Source organism: Cetorhinus maximus, chromosome 3 (assembly GCF_964194155.1).
Source record: "Cetorhinus maximus chromosome 3, sCetMax3.hap1.1, whole genome shotgun sequence".
In the NCBI taxonomy this organism is placed as follows: domain Eukaryota; kingdom Metazoa; phylum Chordata; class Chondrichthyes; order Lamniformes; family Cetorhinidae; genus Cetorhinus; species Cetorhinus maximus.
In genome coordinates, this window is record NC_135881.1 from 195,484,425 (window position 1) to 195,503,990 (window position 19,566).

A 19,566-nucleotide genomic window follows, 5' to 3' on the forward strand; every position below is an offset into this window, starting at 1 on the left:
ATTAAAACCTTTGTCTGTCAGACACATTTTGCAGTTTGCTTATTTATATTTTTCAGTTGATCTGACTTATCTTCATTTGTACAACCCCATTTGTTCAATCTCCACATACAAATTGGCTGCCACGGTTAGATTGCTGTGTCGTCTGTCAGGAATTTCTCGCATTTCACATATTATCTATAGCACATTAGCTGCTGTATCCCTAGATCCAAAAGGTTTGGGTACTTGGGGCAGAAAGAAATGCCCCAGGCAACTGTAGGACAATTGCAAATAGTCTGCAGTTGATGGACCTGGGTATGGCCTGCAGCCCCAAAGAACCTTGATGCTTAGCCCTGCTAGGTTCGAGGTCTTTTTATTTTAATAAGACCTCGCGTAGCAGCCTTGAGAGAGCATCCAGAAACGTTGGTGGTTTCAAAGCAGCTTTGGAGTGTGTGGTGCATTGGCCTGGATGCCAACCATGATAGGAAGGCGGGGCTTCCTTTTGAGACAGAACTGGCCCCTCAGCTGAATTCAAGAGCAGAAAAGGGGAGTCAGAGTGCCTTCAGCTTGTGGTCACACCCCTGCACCTCAGCAGCAGTTTATCATCATTTTGCTCAATACTGACAGAATTACCAGTGGAGACTATTCGACAGTTTGTGGGGCCTCATTGTATTGGGTGTTCAGATTGAGAACGGCTGAGGTGGCTACACTTTCACCTGGATTTCAAGTCTTAGAAGAGTCACCTTGGGGCAGGCTGCTCCTGCCAAGTAGCCTTTAGCCCTAGAAGTACAAAAGCTGCTTCATTGTCTGGGCCAGGATGATGTGGGATTTTAATTCTTGGTGGCTAAAGCCCAGAGCTCCTCAAAACTAAAAGAAAGGAGGTACCTGGGAAACTGACTATTGCCTGTAGAACTTGTTTGTACTCATTTGTACTAAGAGCCGTAGAGAAGCTAACGAGCTCTGTGTGCAGGAAGTAAATCAAGTTCTTCCTTTTAACCTGATATCAGAACCCAGAGTGCCTTAAGTCTTTGACATTTCATATTAAATCACATCTGAACATGGGTTTATGCAAGTGCCTCTTCATGATAACATGCAGGTGGTGATTCCCCCATAGTTTTTTGTTAATTGAGAAATCCATCTCTGAGGGGCATGGTCAATATGTGCTGGTCCCAGACAGGTCTGGGATCTATAAAGGCAGTAAAGTTCCTTCAGCATTACAGCCTGAAACCATGTGTGGGACTCAATGCTATGTGCAGATCCTCAAGTGTTGGTAGCTGATACCTTTTGTGGTATTCAGTGCAAAATTATCGGGTCTGTTGCAGCTGCTTTTGCTACAGTCCCACGCTGTACTGTTACCATTATCAGTGTGCCAGGAGGCACCTTAAACCTTGACAAGGGTACACTAATAATTTGTGGGTGCTCAGTTAGCTCTTATTATCCTAGTGGCTATTTCCTGCTTAGTTTGCAACATTGAAGGTATGAGAACCCCACTGCAAAAGCCACGGGGCTGTATTTAATGCAGCACATCACAGCAGAAAACATGGTGGCCAGATCCACTTAATCGTGGGAGAGGCCCCGTGTCGATCTCCCGACAGCCAGAGAACCTCACCCGATTAAATTGGAGGTGGAAGGGACTGACGTGGGAGGGTGTTTTTTTTCAAAATATTTACCATCCTCAAAGTCACACTTTTCTGGCCATTTTCAAAGTGTGACCATTGCCAGAAAATATCCCTGACCTCTTGGTGATGAGATGTTAATTAGGCTCGTTGATCAGTCAATTGACAGCCACTATTTCCTAGCCCACTGCAATTTAGTGGTGTCTCAGATTACGTGGAGGCCTCACAGCAAAACTTGGGTTTGTCACAGCTGCCTTCTGGGGGAGGTGGCCTCGCTATCGGGCAGTTTGTCTGAGAGATCTGACATTGGGCATAGTGGTGGCTGCTGTAAGTCACCTCCCTGCCTTTGCATTGGAACCCCCATCCTGCCTGCACTCACCTACGGCCTGGGGTCCCCCTTAAGTCTTACGCTACTTGGTCATAATTAATTTGAGATTACAGTATTTGAGTTTTCCTGATTAGTTTTTCCACTTTGAATTATTTGGTGGTAAAATGGGGCAGATTTGAAGGTTATGCCTGAAGTGGATTTATTTGTCTCAATTATGGTATCTAGTTTTATTTGCTGGTTGATGATTATGGAGAGTTGGTGCTCTGTTAAAATGGGCATTTAGTCTTATTGTTGTTTGGAAACAAAATATTATGTAACTGTTTGAATGAAATGTGGCCATTTAGGTAGCGGAATAAATTATGACGTGTAACCAGTCTCGAGTCAGACATTCTGCTTGTGTTCAGGCCATTATTGATGCATTCTCCTTGACACTACCTGAAATAATTGTGAACCTTAACTAACAAAGCCTTCAGTGTTAAACGACAGGACTTCCAGCTTCTGTTGATGTTAGAGTAGAACAGAAACGTGTTAATTTGTTTGTGGAGGTTGAATGAAAGTAGAATTGCTAGATTACCTGCTACAGGGTATAAGGTCTTTATTCCCTTAATGTAGTTCAACCTCCATATACAAAGCTTCCATTTCCCTGTCCCAGGGAATTCCGAATTTCATTTTTGAAAAGGTTTCTTCGCTGTTACCTTCGAAAGAACCAAACTACATTCCCGGAACGTGGGCCTTTTCCATATCCGGGTGGGAAAGCGCCATGTGACCCGGTAACGGTGATGTGCTAAGGTTTAAAAGGGGCAGTGTCCTGGTGATTTTCCCCTCATTGAGCCACAAGCCTATTCATTTGTGTGTGGTGGTTGAACTACATTCAAAGAATGAGGAAGACCATACCTCCTCTGGTAGGTAACTTGACATTTGTTTGGTCACATTTTCTAGTTTTGTGTTTGAACACTTTTCTAGCTGATTATAAAAATTATTTTTTCCCAGAGATAAAGAAATGGAAAAGACCTTTGAGATGGTGAAATACAAAAACAGAGCCAGGGAGGATGGTTCTAAAAGTCAGTCCGTTCAGCTAGAACTTGGCAACCAGTTTGCTGTTCTTGGGGAGCAGTAAATGTTGGTGCATATTTTACAGACTGGTGCTCTGTATTCCATCCCAGGTAACTAATCTACATGGAACCCATCTGTCTTCACTCCACAATGCCAGAAAATGTTTTAATTGACCTGGTATAGACTTCTGTGGACAAATGAGGCATCTGCAAGGCATCATGGGAATTTTAAGCTTGAAGCACAATAACTGCTGTCATCTACTATGGACTGGACTTGATAAAGGGTTTGAATGAAGTGTCAGTCACTCTTGGAGCGACGTTTTTGGATAAAGATTAAAAATGCAGCCATTAAGTGGTCCATTTGTTTATAGTCCTGCTTCCTATTTGAATGTTGAGCCTCTCAAAGGTGACTACCTCAGTTTGACAGAGAGAACTGTGGACACCATTCTGACTGTACCTCGTTTGCCATCTCAAGTTTGCTACCGTTTTTTTTTAAAGGAGTATTACAACACTGTAGTTGAACATTTCAGAATATTAAACTGCTAAATTCCTGGGAGCAGAAATAGAAATTGTTTATCAGTCTGCAAATTGAATTTCAGAGACTGCACAACTTTTAAGTGACCTTACCTTAAAATAAAAGCAAGTGTGACATCCATTAAAACATCTGCTTTTCAGGCTGGGGCTAAGAGGCTGCATGCAATGGCTTGGACTGCAACGCTTTCTGCATAAAATCATTCTCCGTGTGTGTATTTTGATGGCTGTGAGCTGTAATCTGCTTCCCCACTTAGCTTCCTTCTCCAAATTTCCCTGATGCTAAGAGAACCATAGACTAATTTGAATCTAGGATGCACCTCATTCTTTGTAGCTTTCTGTTGACTTTTGTAAATGGCATCCCCAAAAACCCCACAGTCCTCAAATCTTCAACCTGCTAAGAATTGTAGAAAGCTAAAGTGGTAACCAGCAGATAAACACCTACCTGCTGGAAATGGGGAACTGAAAGAGGGCTTTGCAACAGTGTTCATATTAGAATTATTTGGGTAATCTCACCTGAACAATCAATCTAATGCTTGTTACACGTGACATTAATGATGACACTTGTCAGTGAACCTCTGGAGGTTGAATTTAATTCATCCAACTTCTGTGTATTTATGTAATTAGCTATTATGAAACCTTAGCTTCGGGATGGGGGAAATAAAGTTTTAAGGTTACGGTTAAGAAAAATATAACAGCTGTACAACTATTTATGAAGACTTTTTGGTACAGTATTTTCTTAAGGTTCTGGTTTTAAGACCACTTTTAAAATTGGGCATAAATAAGTGCATTTTAGGCCCTGACCAGTTGCATTTTCAAATTTCCTTTTTGGCTTGCAATAAAATTAATTCTCTGTTCAAGAACTAACAACAACACTTTACTCAGAGTAGGCATTATTGGGTTGTTTTAAGATGCACATTTAGAATCTATTTTGTGCTTAACAAATAGAACAGCAGCTATTGTCTGAACATGTTTGAATCCTGGGCATGTATTATGGCTGTACTGGAGAAAACAAATTAAATAAATCAATAAAGCTGCAACATGTGAATTTTTTTTTGTTTCTTGGAACAGTTGGCTCAGGTACTACCTGTTCTGTATTTGGGGTAACACTATCACTTGCAAATTACTGCAAGCATTGATTGGGACAGTAGTTATTAGGATAGTCAGTGTTTTGGTTCAAAATGCATTTTGTTACAATGGATGACACATTAATCTGATTTGAAAAATATAACTGCAGTATAAAACCAAACTTTTTGCTATGATGCATTGGTTTACTATTAATACACTTAGTGGCAGAAGTTGGTATTGGACCAAGGACCTGACTTGTTTTTCAAATCCTTCCTATGACAAAGCAGAGGCAAAATTTAAAATGTGGTTTTGTATCCAAAGTAATCTTGTGCTGCTTGTGAATTTATCAGATACAAAACCTTGTACCAAAATTTTAATGCTTTGTTGTACCTCATACTATGGAGAGTGTGGCCTCTGAAATAAGTGTCTGTAGTTGCAAAACTTACATTATTGTCCTATAGAGAGCCCTCCTGCCATATTTTCTTTAGTCACTTTCCTCCCACTGTTGGGGATAATTATAATGCAAATGCATTGCCTACGAGAAGTATTGAAAGAGACTGGTTACTTTAAGCAGTTTCTAAAATTTATTTTGGGAATTTGTTCTGAGATTTTATTTATCAAGGATTACCTTTGTTTATTTAACTTAGTTGTATGCAGTACATTGTCCTAAATCTGCTGAATCCCAATTAATAGCATTTAACACTGATGTTTGGGTGGAACGAAGAATACACGCTACACAAGAAATTAACTAAATGCTGGAAATGTAAAAAGCACAAAATGTAACAATAGTCATTTTAACATTAAATACTGCTCTACAGTGATTAATGGGTTATGGGACTGAAAACTAATGGGCTTCCTGAGCCAGGTTGTGCTGAGTCTTTCAAACTCACTGGTCAGACCTCACTCGGGGTGTTGTACACAGTTTTGCTCACTGCTTCAACGGGGGGGGGGCATTCACACATTGCAGAGAGGGTCCAGAGAAGAAGCTAGCAAAAAGAATGATCCTGAGTGTAAAAAGAATGAACTTTGAGGAAGAGAAACATAGAAACCAGGGGCAGGAGTAGGCCATTCGGCCCTTCGAGCCTGCTCTGCCATTCGTTATGATCATGGCTGATCATCCAACTCAATAGCCTGCTCCCGCTTTCTCCCCATACCCTTTGATCCCTTTCACCCCAAGAGCTATATCTAACTCCTTCTTGAAAACATACAATGTTTTGGTCTCAACTACTTTGTGGTAATGAATTCCACAGGCTCACCACTCTCTGGGTGAAGAAATTTCTCCTCATCTCAGTCCTAAATGGTGTACACCATATCTTCAGACTGTGACCCCTGGTTCTGGACTCCCTCACCATCGGGAACATCCTTCCTGCATCTACCCTGTCTAGTCCTGTTAGAATTTTATAGATTTCTATGAGATTCCCCCTTGATTCTTCTGAACTCCAGCGAATATAATCCTAATCGACTCAATCTCTCATGTCAGAAGGTAAAGCTCTATGGTGTTAAAAGGCTATGATTGGAGAGAAGTGCTTAACTGAGGTTTATAAAGTAATTGATGTAAGATGAGCCCCGAATATTAGATAAGTCAAGCCAATGGGATCAAAAGAATAAAGTTAAAGGTGGAATAAAATTTTAAAAAGAAATGGGGGGGGTGGGGGAATGCCTGGAAGGTTTTTAAATGTTTGACTCCACAATCTTATTGAGCAGGTTCTGCATTGAGGGTTTCAAAGTCTAGCTGGATGCTGAGCTGCATTTGTCAAATTTTAATGGGCCAGCTAATGTTCCCTTGACCTCCAGATGTTTTATTTCTCGGTGTGGAAGGTGTTAATATATGCAAATAACGTACCATTTTAATTAGAGATTGCAGTGGAAAACTCCAATGTGATGTTCATGCCATGATGCACTGAATGACCACCTGTGAAATAATGAAGAAAACCTCGAGGGGTTTTTAATTTCTTCCGCTTGAAGTTGGCTGCAGAAGTCGGGGAAGACACCAACTTTTCAAGAGCAATATGAGGGGGATAATCTAGATGAAACTCATCTGGTGCAAACCATTGCTGGGTTCTTGGGTATACAGCTGCTGGTTGTCAGATATTTATACAGTTGCATTTGACATGCTGAAATAATGGAGTACAATAGGCAGAAAGAAGCAGGCAACCATTTATAGGGCCACTGAAATATCACAAGAATTAGGAGCAGGGGTAGGCCAGTCGCATCACCTTATGACCCAATGATTTCACCAACACTTTTTCTATACCAATTAGCTAGAATAAAGCTCTATTGAAATTTTTCTTTGTGACATCACCACCCTCTTGAGTAGAGAAGTTCTTTGTTAGTTATGTGCACCCATTGAACTTAAACCCAAGGAATTTTCCTGCAGAAGTAAGAATTCTGCCTGTTTGCATGGTAGGGCTGGCTTTAAATCCCTTGACTTTTTTTTTATATAAACTTGTATGAAAGGAATGACTCGTCACATATTAAAATTGGAATCACCTACCGCCTAAATCAGCTTTAATTTTTGAGATTATGCCCTCTTGTTCTTGATTTTCTCACTTCAAGAAATAGCACCCCTGTATCCATCCTCACATCCTTTTATGTTTCAAATACTTCAATTAGAACATATGCCATTTCACCACTATGCATATATTCCAACTAGAAAACTGGTTGCCAGTGAAAATTTCCTGATTTTTAAAAATCCATTCATGGGATGTGGGCTTTGCTGGCTGGGCCAGCATTTATTGCCCATCCCTAGTTGCCCTTGAGAAGGTGGTGGTGAGCTGCCTTCTTGAACCGCTGCAGTCCATGTGGTGTAGGTACACCCACAGTGCTGTTAGGGAGTTCCAGGATTTAGACCCAGTGATGGTGAAGGAACAGTGATATATTTCCAAGTCAGGATGGTGGTGTTCCCATCTATCTGGCACATACATTGATGAAACAGGTCCTAGAGAGATCTGGGTGACCCTTCAAGCTATTCTCTTGTTGCTGTTGTGCTCTCTCTCCAATTGAAAACATGCTTTATATAAGATCTTAACTTCAGTACGTATTCATACATCAGAATGTAAAGCAGTAGTTGCTGATGTTTATATTTTCTCAAAATAATCAGATGAATTGGATTCTACTTTATATAAGCACAACTTAAATATGCCCATTTACTGAACAAAAGTAAGAGCCTATCATTGCAAGAAGGAAGATTAATAGGTCTTTCACATCCTTGGGATATTTCAAAGCACATCAGCACTAATGAATTAGTTTTGAAGCACTTACATAGGCAAATCTGGCACTCGATCTGCTCAGCAAAGTTCCACAAACTGCAGAGGTGAATGAATAGTCTTTGCGTGGTTTTGGCTGAAGGATAAATGTTGGTCAGGACAGTGAAATATGTTTTTCTTTGAAAGTTGCCTTGAGATCTTTTATGTCCACCTCAGCAGGCAGCAAACTTGAATTTAAAATCTCATCTGGATAGCTGACACCTCTGGTGATGGTGCACTCCTTAAATACTGCACTGAAGACAGCTCAGATGAAAGAAACAACTGTTGTGTTCCCCCCCCCACCAAATGACACTGAATCAAGTTACAAGATTGTTTCCTGCATTGACTAGCATTGAAGACTGAAGAATAATGATCCCTGCCAACCTTTCCTCTAGTAAAACATTCCATATGTATTTGCAAAGCATTTAAGTCTCTACTTGTATGAAGAATCTTAAAAGCTCTCTGAGTTAAAAGGCAGAAATCTTGGTAATACATCATCCCTTGTGCTGTTGTTTTCCGATCTTAAATGGGACCGTGCTAACCTGCAGATTAAATCTAAACTATTTTCTTTAATTTGGAGGTTAATTGCAAAACTCTCCAAGTATCAGTTTGACACCATGGTGACTGAAGCAATAAGGAATAGACTGCCTATTCAAAACTCAACCATGCAACATTAAAACAGCTGCATTAGGATTAATCCAACAGTTTACAAGTGCTTGCAATGATCTTGGTCTTGGCGCTCAAAAATTAGTTTTGTTTTGTTTGAAATTGTGCCTATTACATCATTCTTCCTGCTTATGAACAAATGAGAAAGAAATCAGTGATTCTGCTCGGAGCTCCTCTAGAGAAGAATTGAGTGCAGTAAATGCCTCCAGCTTGGTGCTTGTTAATTTTTCAATTAAAAAAAAATTGCTTAAGGATTTGCATATTTCCCACTCTGCATGGTTCAACAGATTCAGCAAGTACTGCCTTTGACCTGACACAACAGGCATCACCATCACTGCTACACATGAAGCAAATGTCTGCACTTGTCACCATGAAGTTGAAGCTGTCAAACACTTACTCAGGAGAAACTGGGACTAGATTGCAAGTAGTAATAAATGACTGGCATTTCATTCACAATTAACAAATTAATGCCAGGATTTGGCATGTAGCAATTGGTATCTGGGCTTTGGCTTTGATCTATTTTTGTATGCAGATACAATACTGCTTTCCATTGAAACAGTCTATAAATAGGAGAGCATAATTTGCTCAAGCTTTAAGAACTAGAACAATATCATCTGTACCTTTCCCAGGATTCGGCCTTTGAGAAAGATAATATTTTGTGACTGACCCTGGTTGGGGTTCTGCATTTCAATGCAACAGTAGAATACTGTACTCAAATAAGATGCTCAGAATCTTAGCTTATCACAAGTGATGCGTGCAATTGTTCCTGCTTTACTGGTGCCTGGCCCAGATGTCAAAAGATATATTTTTGCATTCTCGCTCTTGTCTTTAAAGTTTGAGTTGAAAGCTCATCTCAAGACGTGTGCTTCTAGGGAACTGGCAACAGCTTCTTTTCCCAGTGGTCTTTTTTGATTGGCCTGTTGCAGAAAAGAACTTTTTGTAGGTTCTACCTTTGTTTTATGTGGGGAAAACAAAGGAGCAAATCAATTTGTGAGTGGACAACAGATAACTATAATGTGTTCAAAATTATCCTTTTAAAAGTTATTCCAGCACCTATCAAGTGTTCCCCCGCCCTTCTGTGCCTTTTCACAGAATCCAGCCGTGTTTTAAATACACCAAATCCTATCATTTTGTTTATTTCATACTACACATAAAAGCAACACATGCCACATCTGGATGAGAAAACGGAAAAGCTGCCCGACCGTGTGCAACTGATGCAAGGACTGAACAATCTTAAAGAGGTTACATTGCCTGGCTTACTTGTTTTTCCCTCCCTCTTTTTCATGCAACCTTTTCCAAATTGAGATCTTAGGCTATTACTGAAGTATGTGGAGGCTTAATTTGAAGAACGGGAAAAGACTGCCAAGGTGAGTAACATTTCTATCTGGAATCTTAGATATAGTAGTTCCTGAGTGAGATAAAAACAAAAAGCTACTGCGGATGCTGGAAATCCAAAACAAAAACAGAATTACCTGGAAAAACTCAGCAGGTCTGGCAGCATTCGTGGAGAAGAAATCAGTTAATGTTTCGAGTCTTCATGACCCTTCTGCCAAATTCTGTTTTAGTTCCTGAGTGAGGTCCACTTTGGGATCTGATTTTTAATCAACACTTTATGGGGACAGAGGTGGGATTATTTTAAATTTATAGGTGAGGTGTAAATATTTGTAATAACATCTGGTGCATGCGTGTAGTGACCAAATAGCTGCCATGCAGATATCTAATTTATGTGTTTCACATCTGACCAAGCATTGCTGTAGCTGAATGAGATGTGAAAGATAGCTATTGCTATGTTATGCAATGGCAGAATCTATGGGAGTAAACCACCTATGTATTCTAAAAGTTCATTTATATTTGTAAACTGTTCACTGACCAGAATTAAATTAATAAGTGGAAAAAAAACATGAATTAATCAAGGTCATTCAGCAGTGGGCTCTAAAAGGCAAAGTTATGTTTGACTCAAATAATAAAGTTCTTTGAAATATTCTAGAATTCTTTGAACAATAAAGAGGATAGATGAAAGAAATGAGATAGATCTGGTTCGTCTGAATTTTCAAAACCATTTGTTAATGTACAAAAGAGATTTGAGGCAGAGGTATTAAGAGGTATGATGGAGAATGTGGCACGCATAGAGAGGTGGTTAAAGAGCATAAACAAATGGTTGGGTAAAAGGAAGCTTCTTGGGCTAGAAAGGTATGATGAGTGCTGTTTCACAGGAGTCTGTAGAGCAGTTCCAAACTTATACATAAAAATCTGAACTTGAGAGTTGAAATTTGTTGATTATCACACTGAAGGGTATGGCTAATTGCAATGTGTAATGTGATAGACTGTAGAAGGACAAAGCCAGGTTAGTAAGATGGGTTGATAGATAGCTGTTGCAGTTCATTGCAAAAAAAAAGAGCAGCCAAAGGAAATTGTAAATGGAATAGAGGTGCCTTGGTATGTTCATACACTGTTGTTATAGGTGACAGTGCAACCACAACTTGCATTTAAACATCCCAAGGCACTTCTCAGGTTATCAAACAAAACCTGACACCAGCCACATAGGAGATATTAGGACAGGTGATCAAAAACTTTGTCAAATGTTTTGAGGAGCATCTTAAAGTAGCATTTTAGGGAGCGAATTCCAGAGCTTAGGGTCCAGGCAGCTGAAAGTAAAGCACTCAATGGTGAAGCAAAGAAAATTAGGGTATGCAGGAGGCCAGAATTGGAAGAATGCAGTTTGGGGCCGGAGATCACAGATTGAGAGGGGGAGAGACCATCGAGGGATTTGAAAACAAGGATGAAAATTTAAAACTTGTCAGACTAGGTGCCAATGTAGGTCTTCGAGCACAGTGCTGATGGACGAATGGGAATTGGTGAATAGGGAATTGCAGTTTCTGGAATATAGACAGAAGGGTAACAAGTAGTTAAAGTGATAAAAAGGTAAAGTCAAACTTGTACAAGGCCTTTGGCATGTTATTTTAGGAGGATTCAGGCGCCGACTGCAACACTAGAAGATCGGCATGTGCACAGTTGCTACAAAGTCACATTTACAACTGGAGCATGTTAGTTGTGAGCATTCTCTAATCTCGAGGATAAATCTATATGGGAAGAAAATGTGAACATTGGAATTTTTTTATGGGAGACCGAGAGCTCAGACTGCCTATAGTCAAACTAAAATCGTGTACAAATGTGAGGTGATACATTTATATTGTAGCCTGTTCACTGAACAGATTGAAATTGCTAAGTACTTGGAAAAAAACATGAATTAATCAAGGTCATTCAGCAATGGGTTCTAAAAAGACAGGTTATGGTTGACTAACATTATAAAATTTTTTGAAACATTGTAGGTAGAAAGTATAAGGATGCCATATACTTGGAAAATAAGAGTCTAAATGGGATAGAGGAGCAAAGGGATCTAGGGATACAGGAACACAAATTACTGAAAGCAACACAGGTTAATAAGATCATATTTAAAAATAAAGCATTGCAATTCATTTCTAGAGGGACAGAATTGAAAAGCAGAGGTTATGGTACACGTAAAACCTGAATTAGGCCCCACTTCACAGAATTTCAATGGCACAGGAGGAGGCCATTTAGCCCATTGTATCTGCACCGGCTCTCCAAATGAGCATTACGACCTTGTGTCATTGCCCTGCCATTTCCCTGTACCCTTGCACATTGTTTCTATTCAAATAATCATCAAATGCCCTCTTGAATGCCTCGATTGAACCTGCTTCCACCACACTTCCAGGCAGTGCATTCCCAGTCACGAACCACTCATTGAGTGAAAAAAAATTTTCTCACGTCACATTGGCTTCTTTTGCAAATCACTTTAAATCTGTGCCCTCTTGTTCTTGATCCTTTTACGAGCAGGAACAGCTTCTCCCTATCTACTCTATCCAGCCCCCTCATGATTTTGAACATCGCTATCAAATCTCCTCTTAGTCTTCTCTTCTCCAAAGAGAACAGTTCCAAACTTTCCAATCTATCTTCGTAACTGAAGTTTCTCATCCCTGGAACCATTCTTGTAAACCTCTTCTGCACTCTCTCCAATGTGTTCACTTCCTTCCTTTAATGTGGCACCCAGAACTGTACACAATACTCCAGCTGCGGTCTAACAAGTGTCTTATATAAATTCAGCATAGCCTCCTTGCCCTATTAATAAAGCCCAGGATACTATATGCTTTATTAACTGCACTCTCCAGCTGTCCTGCCATCTTTAACGATCTATGTACATGTCTTTCTGCTCCTGTACCCCTTAAAAATTTCACCCCTTATTATATTGTTTGTCCATGTTCTTCCTACCAAAATGCATTACCTCACACTTCTCCACATTGAACTTCATCTGCCACCTATGTGCCAACTCTACCAACTTGTCTCTGTCCTTCTGAAGTTCCACAATGTCCTCACAATTCACAACACTCCCAAGCTTCATATCATCCTCAAACTTTGAAATTGTCCCCTGTACACCAAGATCTAGGTTATTAATATGTATCAGGAAAAGCAAGGGTCCCAATACCAACCCCTGGAGAACTCCACTACAAACCTTCCTCCAGCTCGAAAACTATCCACTGACCATTATTCTCTGCTTCTTATTTTTCAGCCAATTTTGTATCCACGTTGCTATTGTCCCTTTATTCCATGAGCAATAACTTTTCTCACAAGTTTGTTGTGTGGCACTGTGTCAAATGCCTTTTGAAAGTCCACGTATACCATATCAACAGCATAGCTCTCATCAACCTCTTCTGTTACCTCTTCAAAAAACACCAGCAAGTTAGTTAAACACGATTTCCCCTTTAGAAATCCATGCTGGCTCTTCCTTATCAACCCATTTTTCCATGTGACTACTAATTCTATCCCGAATAATTGTTTCTAGAATCTTGCCCACCACTGAAGTTAAACTGACTGGTCTGTAATTGCTGGGCTTATCCTTACAACCTTTTTTGAACAAGGGTGTAATGTTTGCAATTTTCCAGTCCTTTAGCACCACACCACCCCCCCCCCCCCCCCCCCCACCCCCCCGAGTCTAGGGAAGACTGAAAGATTATGGCCAGTGCCCCTGCAATTTCTACTCTCACTTCCTTCAATATCCTCGGATGCATCTCATCCGGTCCCGGTGCCTTGCCAACCTCAAGTACCGACAGTCTATTCAACTCTTCCTCCTTATCAATTTTGAACTCTTCTCGTGACAGAGTTTTCTCTCCTGTTACCATGGCCTGGATAGCATCTACTTTCTTGGTAAAGACGGATGCAAAGTATTCATTTAATGCCTCAGCCATGGCCCTTTCGTCCATGTGTAAATTCCATTTTAGGTCCCTAATCGGCCCTAGTCCTCCTTTTACCACCCTTTTACTATTTATATGCCTATAGACTTTGGGATTCCCCTTTATGTTGGCTGCCAGTCTTCTCATTATCCCTCTTCGCTTCTCAAATATGCTTTTTCACCTCCCCTCTGAACCTTCTGCATTCCTCTTGGTTCTCAAGCGTATTTTCTACCTGACACCTGTCATAAGCACACTTTTTCATCTTTATTTTAATTTCTATCTCATTTTTCATCCAGGGAGCTCTGGATTTGTTTGCCCTACCTTTCCTTTCGATGGAACATACTTTGATGGTGCTTTTTGATTCTTTTTTGAAGGTAGCCCATTGTTCAGCTATAGTTTTTCCCACCAATCTTTCATTCCAGTCTATCTGGCCCAGCTCCGTTCTTGCCCCATCGAAGTCGGCTCTCGTCCAGTTAATTATTCTTACTCTGGATTGCCTATCGCCCTTTTCTATCATCATCATAAATGGTACAATACAATCATCACTGTCTCCTAAATGTTCCCCCACTGACACTTGATCTACGTGGCCCACCTCATTTCCAAGAACCAGGTCCAACAATGCGTCTTTTCTTGTTGGATTGGACACATACTGCTGTAAAAAATTTTCCTGAACACGGCCTAGGAACTTTTGCCCTTCTCCACCCTTTACTGTCCCAGTCTACATTTGGGTAATTAAAGTCCCCCATTATAACTACTCTATAATGCTTGCATCTCTTTGCAATTTCCCGGCAGATTTGTTCTTCTACGTCCTTCTCACTAGTTGGTAGTCTATAGACTACACCAAGCAACGCAATTGCATCCTTTTTGTTCCTCAGCTCTAGCCAAATTGATTCTGTCCTTGAAACCTCTGGGATATCCTCTTTCTCTAGCACTGCAATGCTCTCCTTAACCAATACCACACCCCTCCTCCTTTCCTATCTTTTCTGAACACCCTGTACTCAGGAATATTTAATACCCAGTCCTGCCCCTCCTTGAGCCAGGTCTCTGTTATCGCCACAACATCATATTTCCACATGGCAATCTGCGCCTGTAACTGCCCAATCTTATTTACTGTACTCTGCATTCACATACATGCACAGTAACCCTGATTTAGATTGTGTTACTTTCTCCCTCACCCCAACTTCACCTATTAACTTACTATTCTCTATACTAGTGCTATCTGTCCCTGCCCAGTATTTTGTGCACACTGGTATTCCTCTCTCATATTTTCTCTTGGTTCCCACACCCCTGCTGAGTTAGTTAAAGCCCTCCCAACAGCACTAGCAAACGCCCCGCAAGGAACTCAGTCCCAGCCCTGTTCAGGTGCAACCTCTCCGGCTTGTACAGGTGCCATCTCCCCCAGAGCCTGTCCCAGGAATCTAAAGCCCTCCCTCCTGCACCATCTTTCCAGCCATGCATTCATATGCCTTATCCTCCTATTTCTGTACTCACTGGCACATGGCACTGAGAGTAATCCGGAGATTACTACATTTGAGGTCCGGCTTGCTAATATTCTACCTAGCTCCCTAAATTCTGGTTTCAGGACCACATCCCCCTTTCTACCCAAGTCATTGCTACCAGTGTGGACCATGACCTTTGGCTGTTCACCCTCCCAATAAGAATGTCCTGCAGCCGCTCTGTGACATCCTTGACCCTGGCACCAGGGAGGTAACATACCATCCTGGGGTCATGTCTGCAGCCCCAGAAACGCCTGTTCCCCTAATGAATCCCCTATCACTATTGCTCTTTCTTTCTACTACTTCCCCTCCTGTACAGCCGCGTTCCTCGTGGTGCCACAATCTCGGCTCTGACTGCCCTCCTCTGAAGAACCAGTGCCCTCACCAGCTTCCAAAACGGAAAACCGATTTGTGAGCGGGATCCCAGGGGACTCCTGCACTACCTGCCTACTTCTCTTGGACTGCCTGGCAGTCACCCATTCCATCTCTGTCCCCAGACCCTTAAACTGCAGTGTGACCACCTCTCTGAACGTGCTATCCACGCAGCTCTCAGCTTTGCAGATGGGCCACAGTGACTCTAGCCGCCGCTTGAGCTCTGAAACCCAGTACACTCGAGTGTACTGTTCTCCACATTGCAACAAGGATGAAAAGGAGTTACAAGAACTGAGGATATATCCATCAGGAAAGACTGAACACGCTGGGGTGTTGTGGGGGGGGGCAGTGACCTGATTACGATATGAAAGAGTTTATATGGGGCTGTATGATCTACTCCTGCTCCTATTCTTAATGATCTTATGTTTGATGGAGTAACAGGGAAAATGTTTCCAGTTGTGGGAAGTCTAGAACTAGGAGCCATAATTATAAGATAATCACCAATAAATTCAACAGGGAATTCAGGAGGAAGCTCTTTAACAATAGAATGGTTGGAATGTGGAATTCACTATCACAAGGAGTAACTGAGGCAAATAGCATAGAATCAGCATATGCTCGATAAACACACAAGAAAGGAATGGAAGACTGTGCTAATGTTAAACAAAGGATGGGAGCAAGCTCATGTGGAACATAAACCCAGCATAGACAAGTTGAGACAAATGGCCTGTTTATGTGTTGTAAATTATGTGACTCGACAGCTGGCAGTGCCGATTGCAGCCATTTATGTTAACTATTGGTACAGCTTCAGCCCCCACCCCCCAAAAAGGCCTCCTAAAATGTAACATACCACAGCAAATAAGATATACTACACCTCAAATGGTGTGCAAACTTGTGCTCAGGGAAGTGGGTACGGTTTGACTTCACGATATTGCTAAACTTGTTGAATATAAACATGCTGTCAAAGCCTGAACTCACTCTGCAGCAAAGCAGACTGAGGCTCCCATGGCCTGAGAGTCTCGTTCCTACTCACTCCAGCAAGGTTAAAGTCTCAGTCTGAATTCAAACTACATTTACACCAACTTCAGAGTCTTACACAAATGCTACAACTACTGTGTTAATGTACTTTGATATATGAATAAAAAGGACAGACCCATTCTGTAACTCGGCAAGTCATTGGTGTATAAATCTGATTGATGTTCGTCAATCCTACAACTTATGTAGCTTCTGATGCCTGTGTGGAACGTGTTGGATTGTTGGGGTGGGGAAAGGAATCCAAGCCCTGAGCAAAGGTAAAAACTGTAGGCACTTAAAGTAAGTTGAAGATAAGGTCATCTTATTGCAAAGCGTTGGAGGACTGGATCAAATCATTAAATAAATTTCCCTAATTTTACTGGTAGCTTATAAACATTAAACTCACTTGGAATATAATGGCTCAAAAATTATTATTCAGAATGGAATGAACACCAAAAAAAATTTGGAGGCAGATAATATTCAAAAGTCCCAAGCAAATATGACCACAGTCAGTTTTAATATCTCTACATTATGATAGCACAAAAACCTTTCAGCATTAACAATGCAGTGGAATAGAAACCCTGATCTAGTACATTGGAATTTCATATCTGTTTGCCTCCAATAACAGCAGCACATTAAGGTAACAGTGAAAAATGACATGGTTTAAATGTAGCTGTCCCCAAAATTTTGAGTGGCTTTTGTTGTTCATTCCTTCTCAGGATACAGTCTTACATTTTAAATGAGTTCAGAATTGTAAACTACCAGGAAAATTAGGGCAATTTTTTAATGGTTTGAATCAGTTTACAATAAGACACCATAAAGCAATTCGCAGGTGAGCTACTTTAAGTGTGTCGTTTTTTACTTTTCTTCAGGGTGTTGACAGAAAATAGAAAAGTAATTTTTGTACAAATCATTCGTATTTAAATATATTCTGAAAAAATTACAATTGTCTGTCATTATTTGTTATCTTTAAACCCATCCATTTTAATTTACTGTTTCTGATTGAGATTTTCTCCTCTGATCCCTTCCTTGCAGAATTTGATTGTATTTTTGGATTATGTGCCATCAGTCATCTGTTGTTTTTAATGTTTTTGGTTTCCCCTGTTGCACGCTCTTCCATCTTTTCACAGAGATTTAATTTGTTTTTATAATGATTCAATAAGTTAGCATATGTTCTATTTCTGTCACAACTGTTTCCGTTTATTTGCAGGCACTGTTAGGCACAATGGCATGTGTTCGGATCCAGTGAGCTACTACATTCCTCAGTCTCTGAGTGTTGGAAACCTGATGAGAGTAGAATGATATTGCTATTATATTTGTAAAAGCACTTAATGCATTCATGCATTGAATTATTTTACGTGCAGAATAATTCATTAATAAAGTTCTACAATAATTAAACTTCCATAGTCTAAGTTTGCTGTGTGATTATTTTCTGGAGGCTGCAATCTCACTTCTTCGGGAATGTAAATTGGGATGGGAGGTAGTTGAGGTAGAAGGATAGCTCAGTCTTCAAGATAGATCAATGAGAAGAGATGGTTCTGGAGAATTATGTGATGCATCAAGCATGACTCAGCAAGGAAGGGGCAATATTTCGGTAATAGGATAGCGCAGTAATGCGAATGGGGAAAGAGATAGTTCCATAACATTAAGGTGAGTAGTTAAATAACAAGGAGTGGGACAGTTTAATTCAATAATATAGCTATACTAAAAGGATAGGCTAAATGTGTCAGCCATAGCTCAGTGGGTAACACTCAGTCACAAAGTTGTGGGTTCAAATTCCACTCCAGAATTTGAACACAAAAAATAAAGGCCGACACTGCATTGCAGTTCTGAGGGTTTGCTGCATTATTAGAGATGCCATCTTTCAGATGTGATGTCTGCCCTCTCAGGTGGATGTAAAAGATCCCGCTGCACTATAAGAGCAGGGCAATTCATTGCCAATGCCCTGGCCAATACTTATCCCACAACCAACGTCACAAAAACAGATGATCTGGTTATTACTACATTGCTGTTTGCAGTGTGCAAATTGGCTGCTGTGTTTCCTACATGACATCAGTGAATACACGATGGGGGGGTAGCTAAGACAAGATAAATCATGGGAAAAGGACTAGTGTTAATAAAAAGCAAAAAGAGGGTGAGAATGTACGTATTTCAATGGGAGGGAGGAGAAGGGAGACAGTTCATTGGAATGTGTGGAATGTAAAATGGTTGACTAGAAATATGGGACAAGACTGGCCCACACCAAGAGCAGTACAGAAATAGGTTAGTGCCAAGGATGGACAGTGTCCAGAGATTGGAGTGTGCTGGGTATTAATTCAGGATGGGAGGTCCATTTGGACACGCATTCTCTCTTGACATAATAAAGTTTAGGTGTCTGAAAACAAAGGGAACGCCAGCCGGTTAGAAATGCCGACTCGTCACGTAGCAGAGATTTTTTAAAAAAAACGTTGCCATTCTGCCATTGTCCATCAGCCATAAAGAAAAGACTGCCCAGCCCAAGCTAACAACTGCTCGAGACCATCTTCAGTCCGACTATCTGAAGCTCAGCAGCCTTCCACCTCCCAAACAGCTTGTAGGAACAGCAGGATAGAAATAGGAACACAAAAGGCAGGCACCAAGGCATTGCGCAAGAGTGACTAATTTCATTTTGTTGGGCATTATTCAATGAATCATTTGATAAATTCTGTATTTGCCTTCGGAGTTTATGTCTGCACTCAAGTGAGGGAGATATCAATAAATGTTGACAGAAAGATGATAACACGATGGTTATTGAGAGGGGTAAGAAATGTGGGACTGTTGGTGAATGGGAAGTGCAGTTGAAATTAATGGCAGTGTTCCTCTGTGTGCCATCTTAGAGGCCTGACACAAAGGTTTTCTGGGCTGCTGCCTATCTTCCTCAACAATTTGCATTTATATAGTGTCTTTAACATATTAAACATTCGTGAACCTCCTCCTCCTG

At 40.8% G+C, this 19,566-nt stretch overlaps 1 protein-coding gene across 4 annotated transcripts in view; it reads left to right on the plus strand.

The window, feature by feature from the left end:
• Positions 1-18,009, plus strand: part of cdv3 (carnitine deficiency-associated gene expressed in ventricle 3) — a 36,357-nt gene extending 18,348 nt beyond the window's left edge. Inside the window, exons 5-6 of one of the 4 annotated variants that reach the window (XR_013576256.1) lie at positions 9,788-9,849; positions 17,818-18,009. Coding sequence is in view for 3 of the 4 variants with exons in the window: in XM_078539522.1 (XP_078395648.1) it covers positions 2,911-3,037 (127 nt within the window). In the remaining variant the exon portion in view is untranslated. Of the gene's footprint in view, positions 1-2,910; positions 4,544-9,787; positions 9,850-17,817 lie in introns of those variants that run through there. The other 3 variants (XM_078539523.1, XM_078539524.1, XM_078539522.1) reach the window with 3 other exon arrangements.
• Positions 18,010-19,566: the final 1,557 nt, after the last annotated feature.